The following is an 8,516-nucleotide window of genomic DNA, read 5'->3' as shown; positions in this document are numbered from 1 at the left end:
ACCAGCTCAAGAACCATTCTTTTCTCCTTTCCCCCAAATGTCCCATCAACACAAGACAAATTTCATTCTTAAGATAATCTGTTATCCCTCAGCTTCTTGCTTAAGGAATCACCTGACCACTGAAAGGTTTTAATTACCTTTAAAAACAAAGCTGTTACGTGTGTTTTATAAAAGCAACAGCATATGCTCTATAAATACATTTAGAAAGGAAACAATAATTAGTTTGATTTTTAGGGATTTTGTTATCAGCTAATATTTTGCCAAATAGTACTTGCTTTAAGTGTTATGTTTTCATAAGTATTTATGGAGAGTTTAATATATCATCACCTAAAACAATTCATGTATTGATATTCTTGAGAAGAGTTACATAAAACTTTGTGGTGGACCCTACGTAACTAAGATGTATAGCAAAATCTGACTCAAAATGTACTTGATTGAAATGACATAATTATCAACTTAAAGTCCAGAATTGCCAGATCCAATGAGGAAAAAAAGAAAAAAAAAAAAACCTTGGTGAGAAATTCTTAGTATAATATTAATATTCTTTCAATAATAATCTCTTAAGGTAGAGCTACAGATTTCCATCAGAGATTAACCCAATTAATGGTTTTCTTGAGTTGGAGCATGACCTTGAAGAAAGCACTTGATTTCCTTGGCTTTGAAAGACTGGTAAATAATGTTCTAAGCAGAGCATCTTCAGCAGCATTTATTTAAATATTGGAAAGCATACTGTAAAACAGATATCAAGAGTTAAGCAGAGGTTCAAGTCCAGACAATAACCTGACCTGTTTCCCCTGGATATGTAGCCATATCTAGAGGCTTGCTGGCCCCATCAACACCCTGCACGGTCTAAGTAAAACAGGATGTGGGATTTGAATGACATTTCTAGAAAAGCAGCGGATTTACATGGCAATCATCACAGAAGCATTCACTCTTAACAGATTTTTACTTCTTAAAAATGAAGAAACAAAGCAGTGTAATGGAAATGCACATCAGAAAACCTGGGTTCTAATTCCTGTTCTGACAATGGTGTGACAAAAGCGAGTTCTTTCATAGCCCAATGAACTCCCTTTCCTTCTCTGAAAACTGATGGGATTGGATTTGACTGGGGCTCCCACTAAAATGCCCACGGGAGCCATAAGTGGTCTGACCTTCCTATGGTGAAGGTAACTGATACTGAGGCTCCTGTTGGGACTGTGAGAAAATGGAGAATGCTGCTTCTTACTGGGGACAATCGGTGAGCAATGGTACATTGTTTCCAGGTGGGAAAGCAGGCCCTAAGGTACCATATTGTCAGATTTGTCAAGAAAATGCAGAAATTCAGATTTTTATGACAAGTATTCTAGTTTTCAAATGTTGGCAACTAATTTAAAATGGGGGTGGGGCAAGGACACCACGGTGAAGGCCAAACTAAACATAGATATGGTGGGATGGAGCCTGTGGCCACAATTTTGTGACCTCTGGAAGCCTCCCATCTGCCCCTGCTCTGTGGTTCTGCTGGAGGATGGAGGAGGAATGTCCTGCTGGGACCACAGAGCACTAACCCCCTGCACAGCTCTAATTAATCTTCTTTTCACTTGGTTTCATTAACATATGAATACAGTAGGGAATCAGAGCAACCACAGTCAGTGGGATGGATGCACTTTTACAGAAAGACAGGACATAAAATAAATGCTCTGCATGAGTAGGGATCTTGATGAAATGGTAGAGCTGCAGCGTCATCAATGAGGCCCCTGCACAGAGTAGCCGGAAACTCAGCTTGTAGCCATTTTCTCCTCGGCAGCTCCTAAGGAACATCTCTGAGTTGATTGCAAAGCCCAAGCCAAAGAGCACCCCAAGATTTCTCACGAGTCCGGCAAACGGTGTGGTGTCAATGTGGATCCAGTCAGGGTTGGCACACCATTTCTTGGCTATGGGCACAGACCACAGCAGGTCAATGTCAAGCAGTCTGAGGAGCAGGTAAAAGCCCAGTGCAAACAGAAAGAGGAAGAGGTTGGTCTTCAGATACGTGCTCAGGCTGGCTGTTTGGATGCCTGGAGTGTGTTCAAAGGCCTCTGCCACAAGCATGCCTGGGGATTGAAAAAAGACACTGAAGATGACCATGTGCCCTTCAGCCCCTCAGGAATCATTCCTCTCTGCATTAAAGAATTTACCATCGTGTGCGTGATAAAAGGCTTCAGACATCTAGGTTCTACTTCTTTTCCAAAGCTCTTTTCCTACACAATAACTAAAATACTTGTCCCATGGTCTTTTCACCATCCATGCTAGCACAAGCGAATCTGTCAGGAGTCCGTGGCACTGGGTGACAAACACTTTGTAGGCAGAGCACTGATCTAGGTGCTCACAATGAATATTTCAATGGCTGTAGCCAATTAACTGAAGAGCCTTTGAAAAGGTATGTGGGGCTGAATCGTGAAAACTCAATCATGGAGAACCCTTCTTCAGCTAAGTAAAGTCCGTGGTCATGTGATAATCACTTCAGGTGTATGGATGAAATGGTGTAGTGTGCGGCTAGAGGGCTGTTATGAAGTCCCCCAAACAAAGACATAAGCAGACTGTCTGAGCTGATAGCTTGGGAGTTGGACTTGGCTCTAGCCACACTTCAGAGAAACCCCATCTCACTGAGAGGTTTTGTATTTATGCCATCGAATGAGACTGTGCCATTGTGTACATGGAGGATTCGAGCAGTGTGTTGAACCGCTTATGCTCCCAGGGTAGCATTTGGTATTAGTGGCTTGACACAGTTACCTGAGACTGGGGTACTGACTACCGGGGAGAATCTGATGACATAAAACAAATAACACTAAAGCTTTCCAATGATACAACTAAAGGTAAGTGATCATATTTACCACCAAATACTCCAAGAATAACTTGATGAGGAAAATGTGTTGCTATGAATACTCTGGAGATGCAGACACTGATTTGAATCAACCAAAAAAGACTCCAAAGAAATGACCAGGTCAGTCTACGATGGAAGAATAGATATAAGCGTGAAAAGCAAAGAAATTCTATCACTCATAAAATTAAGGCGGGGTGGGGGCGGTGACACCAGATGATCTTTCTCAGAGGAATCCATCTAACTATGACATAACGTTATGATTTTAGAGTCTTTTTCCCCAAAAAATGTTTCCATGTGCTCCATAGGATTTGAAAAACTTTAATGGAGGTTTCTACATTTAGCAATGCATTAAGCTTAACCAGTGCAATACCCTGAGATTTTAGTAAGAGTTATAAAAGGAAGCCAGTTTGACATCCTGATAATTATTTTAATGGAGTATGGGCAATTCAAATTTGGGGGAATTACTAATATCCAGAATGACCTAGTATGGATCATATATATTTTTATTTTCTGTTGTGTGTGCTTCCTCTTTATCATCTCAACTTTATTTTTTTTTCTTTTTTTTTTTTTTGGTCTGGAGAAAACTCCCTGGAGAGGCATCTACCACTCTGATGAAAATCACATGAGCATTTCATCAAGGTAAAATCTTCATTGGGTTTTTTTTTTTTTCCTTTAGGTTTAATTTCACAGACTCTCAAGAGTCCTGACTCTTTGTTTTTTGACATATAGAAAATAAGAGACAAGGGAATTGATTTAGACATTGTATACTTTGGATTAGAAGCAGCAGTGTGCAAAAAGCTTACAAAAATATTAAAGTCCAAGCTCATTATTTTGATAAAGAATTAGCAATATTCAGTCATAGGAATCCTTGGGGTTCTGCTGTGAATGTTTGTTCCTGACAATTGAACCAAACTGGTTCTTAAAAAACTAAGAAATAGAATAAAATTTTCTAAGGGGAAGTAAGCAGAAGTTATCCGCAGGGAAGAAGAATAAATAGGGATTTGATAATATTAAGAAGATAAGGAGTAGGCACTCAATAAATAACGATGGACAAAGGAAATGTTGCAGCTGCAAAAATCTTAAGGGAATTTTAGAGTTCTTTTCAAAAGAAACAAATTTTTTTCAAGGTCTGGAAGTTGAGGAAGAAATGAACTACAGAGAAAAAGGCGAAGCTTGTTTAGATTCTTTTTTGAAAACTTGTCCGTGGATAGAAAATGTTAATTTCTTTCAATTAAAACTTTTTACTGGGCAGCCCGGGTGGCTCAGCGGTTTAGTGCCGCCTTCAGCCCAGGGTGTGATCCTGGAGACCCGGGATTGAATCCCACGTCGGGCTCCCTGCATGGAGCTTGCTTCTCTCTCTGCCTGTGTCTCTGCCTCTCTTTCTCTCTGTGTTTCTCATGAATAAATAAATAAAACATTAAAAAAATAAAATAAATAAAATAAAACTTTTTACTTGTTGTTTGGGGTTGGATAACAACACATTAGGGTGTACAAGTTGCCATCTTATTAGAATAAACCTTGAAAATACCCAAATTTCTTTGGTGGTTGGTTTCTTATATTGTCCAGTACTACTCTAAAAAGTGGAATATGTGATAGTTCTTGGAAATTTTTTATTTTAGAAAAACTTCTGTATAATGATATATGTTATAGTATTTTTTAATCAATTAATTGACAAATCTTATCTCAGTGGCCTAATAATGTGTGATTAATGTAGTGCTCAGAATTGTTTTAATAATAGTTAGGTATTTCAGGAGAAAAGAGAAGGAAACATCCCAATTCCTATAAGAATTATGAATAATCTTATATTAAAGTTCTAGGTCTTTCTCAACATTATGATTCTACTACTAACACTACATTTACTAATATTCAAGTTTAAGTTTGCCTTTAAAAATATTTTAATTAAAAAGGTTGTATAGTCTTTAAATCTAGCATATATGTTACTGATGTCAAAAACACTGGCTATTCAAAGAAGAACACATAATTTTTCTAAATTGATACATTTAAGGGCAACGTTGATTTCTAAAGCTTCTTGTGAATCTTAAAGCAAGGGATTGAGCGTGTAAAAATACGTGCTTATATAATTCTAGATGGCTTATTATGAGATGCCAAAGTGATTATTGTATTATGGAAACGTAAAGGCACTTCCAGCAACTCATTTATCAATTAAACATTTCCAATGTTATAATGTGGCAATAGCTCTGAGCTAATGAGGATATTATCTTAAAGGAAAATATTAACTTACTATTCATTTTGCTATTTTGGCTATGATAGAATAGAATAAGCACATTTCAACAACTAAAAATATACCAAAGTAAATTTTTTAAAAAGCCTTTCTGTATTCAATACTTTCTGAATTCACATTCCAGTGGTACAGAACCTAGAGCAAAGCTGACCTGTGCAGATAAGTGGTAAGTGACTTATCCATCCGACTGACAGTGTGGCTCAGGGCAGCTGTCACCATGACATACCAGACACACGATGAGCCCATTGCATGGCCAGATGGACTTCCTGCAACAACAAAGTGCTGATCCATTTGAAAGGTGGTTAATAAAGTATCCGTATCAGAACTGAATAGCATATTAGCCTTGAAAGTTACAAATAACTCAGAAAAAAAAAACTCACAGTCTACATGTAATGTTTAGAAATAGAAATAAAAGAAATAAAGTCAAATTGGGGCTCAAAACACTATTTCAAGAAAAAATTTTTTCAGATTTTTCAAGTTCATCAAATTCCAAAAATCACAATGTTCAAGGCTAATTAAAAACTTAGGCTATTGCACCAAAATATGCCACCTCCTTCTATATTTTTCACACCAAATTGTTTTTAATTGATGAGAAAGTACTTGCATTGGATCCTGTATCAGTTTATTTTGCTTGGGCTGAAAATTCAAACATCTGACATCATTACTAAGTTCTGCTTACCAATCGATTTACAAAGGACTGCTATGTACTAGCAGCTTCCTCTGTGCCTACCTGTGGCTGGCCGCTGCAATAGGGGTCTTGTCATTAAATAGACAAAGGAAGCTGTAAAGGGCATTAATCGTAACAGAAGCCTGGAACCCTTTCTACTTCCATGCTTTCCCATGCTGCTTGATTTTTTTTTTTTAATCATTTACTCTGATGTTCGCCACGAGTTTGTACCAAGTAGAAGTTTATTCAGATTAAACACCAATCTCTTTTTGAAAAACATTACATTAAACAAAGACAATCTGTTTCTTATAGATCTAGTTCTTTCAAAGATACATCTTACATAGTATTTTTCAGAGCCTATTATATGCTTACATGAGTTGTAAATCTTTAGAGCGAATGTAGAATACAATCTCTCTCCCTCTCTCTCTCTCTTTTCCAGAAAATGTCTTATGAGGTAGAACATTCTAGGATAAACCAAAGTAGCATTTCAATTGCATCAAAGGTTACCGATCCATCCGTCCACCCAATCCATCCACCCATCCATCCCACATTGGTTTCAAAAAGATAAATACACACCATCCCTGTCCTGATGGAATGCTCAGTCTATTGGAGGAGCCATGTATATGTAAAAAATTAATTATAGTACACCATGATAAATAATATAACAGATGGATGAATACTTTTATGGGAGCAAGAAAGAAATATATTCAGAGAACTCATTAGAAACTACACATTCACTATATTCAGGTGTTAGTTTCCGAATGTCAAATGGCAAGAATTTTTGCTATGTAACAAACTGTGGTAAGGTACACACATTCTTATAAATTAAAATAACATGTAATTTTACTTTATATACATATATAATTAAAAATATTTTCATAATCTTAAAGTCAGCTTTCACAGTAAAGGGTTTATACTCATACAGAATCTTACGTATAAAAGGAAGAGGACCAAGAAGTCTGCTTATATGCCATACACACAAAAGGAAAAAGAAGTTTGAAAGAAAAAATTCTAAGATTAGAAATAATCTCTATTGGCAATAATAAAACGAGGAAGTCCTTACCTCATTCATGAGCTTCTCAAAAAGATCCATAACAACTTTGAAAGTTGCTCAGCAACAGATAAATCAACATTTCTAGGATTTCAATATAATTCTTTTGGAATTTCTTCTAGCTACCTGTTTTTTGTTTGTTTTTAGAATCAAACCATTACATTCTTCCAAGAAATAAATGCAAAATATAAAATCATTTGGAAAGTAGCCAACTTACCCTTTTACAAAGAACAAAAGGACTGTTCATAAAACTTCTTTCCTTTTCATTAGCAATTTTTATGATTGTGAACTTTCAGCATCCTCACCCATGACATTTTCTCTAATGCCCTATATAATATCATATAGTAATTAGGTAATAATCATACATAATGATTCTCTGTTGGAGTCTCTTTAGTAACACGAGGCTGCTATAATTGCTTACCTGGACCAGTTTCACATGTAGTGGGGAACTGTTCAAGGCATGGACTTGAGTGATTTGGGTAAATCTGAGTTTCTTGGACCCACCAGTAAGGCCGATGACCAAACAATATCCTGTATTTAAAGAAATAGAAATATGCATACATACGTAAACACACAACTAGTGCGTAGCTGGAGGCTAGCTATCTCTCCTATGAAAATGACTCAAGCAGAGGATTAATGGGGAAAACTCATGATTAAGAGACTTTGGTTTGGGTTCTGGTCTGTCTCTTATTATAGAAGATGACACAGTCCTTTGGAATTTCGGCATCCTGGTTCCCAATAAAAACAGACTTTTTTCCTTGTAGGGAAACTTCCGTAGGTGCTGTGGATCCTTAGACTGGGAATATCTAAGTGGTCCCTGGAGTTACCAATCCATTCATTATGGTGCCGCTCATTTAACTAACTTCTTGTTGATTCACAGCATATGTGTTATAGCGTTTAGAATTTACTTACAAGTCAGATAAAATATACATTCCTATGCTTTCTGTAAGTTCTATTTATGAATAGGTGTTTCAAGTTAACTGACATGTTCGAAAGATTTTCCAAGTAAAACTACACACGTCTGAAATGTGATCATTAAGCCAAAGCTACAAATTTAAGAATAAGCTTTACGAAAAATAAAACAAACAGAAGGCTTACCATTTAAAAATAAGATTGAACCAGTCTCCAATGACTGCTACCCATATCATCTTGGTTCCAATTGTCTGATTAAGTTGAAACCAAAGTGGAAAATAAATAGAAAAGATATTCCGGGGATCACCAACATTGGACATAAAATTTAGAAAATTGTAGTAAGCTCGGTAGTCCTTCTGCAAATGCTGAATAGCAAGCACTCCATTCCTATGAAGGAAATCCATCTCAAAAGAGGGGCAATGCTAACCATAGAGCACTCGGAGCTGAAGTGCTCTGAGTCCCACTGCTTTTATACACTACCCTTAAGGCGGGTCCAGCCATTACTGCAACCTGTGACTGACCATCTGTGAGAGGGCATGTCACCCCTCCTCTGCCGAAAAGCTCATCTGTTGATGATTTTAATTGGTGCCAAAGTGGTGAAATACATGCTGAACTGTGGCAAGTCGAGGGGAAATTTAGATAGAGACACAATGAATTTCTTATGCAACCTCCCTTTTATGTGCACAGTTGGATCGTGTTTGCTTGAAATTTTTTGCACAGTTCATTTCCTTCAAGGGCAGAGACACTGGCAATTTCTATGCTTGGCTATAAGACTACGCAAATAATTACTGCATGTCAAATAGCC

General features: G+C 37.0%; 1 protein-coding gene across 1 annotated transcript; it reads right to left on the bottom strand.

Moving 5' to 3' along the window:
- Window positions 1-688: 688 nt before the first annotated feature.
- Window positions 689-8,156, bottom strand: G6PC2 (glucose-6-phosphatase catalytic subunit 2). The gene is made up of 5 exons (XM_025994262.2): window positions 7,898-8,156; window positions 7,221-7,330; window positions 5,233-5,347; window positions 2,850-2,965; window positions 689-2,069 (listed from the first exon to the last, which is right to left on the bottom strand). The coding sequence occupies exons 1-5, from the start codon at window positions 8,113-8,115 to the stop codon at window positions 1,558-1,560; spliced, it is 1,071 nt and encodes a 356-aa protein (XP_025850047.1). The 5' UTR covers window positions 8,116-8,156; the 3' UTR covers window positions 689-1,557.
- Window positions 8,157-8,516: the final 360 nt, after the last annotated feature.

Source organism: Vulpes vulpes, chromosome 3, assembly GCF_048418805.1.
Source record: "Vulpes vulpes isolate BD-2025 chromosome 3, VulVul3, whole genome shotgun sequence".
NCBI classification, from domain to species: Eukaryota; Metazoa; Chordata; class Mammalia; order Carnivora; family Canidae; genus Vulpes; species Vulpes vulpes.
The sequence above is the reverse complement of the archived record's forward strand: the minus strand, read 5'-3'. Positions and strand labels throughout refer to the sequence as shown.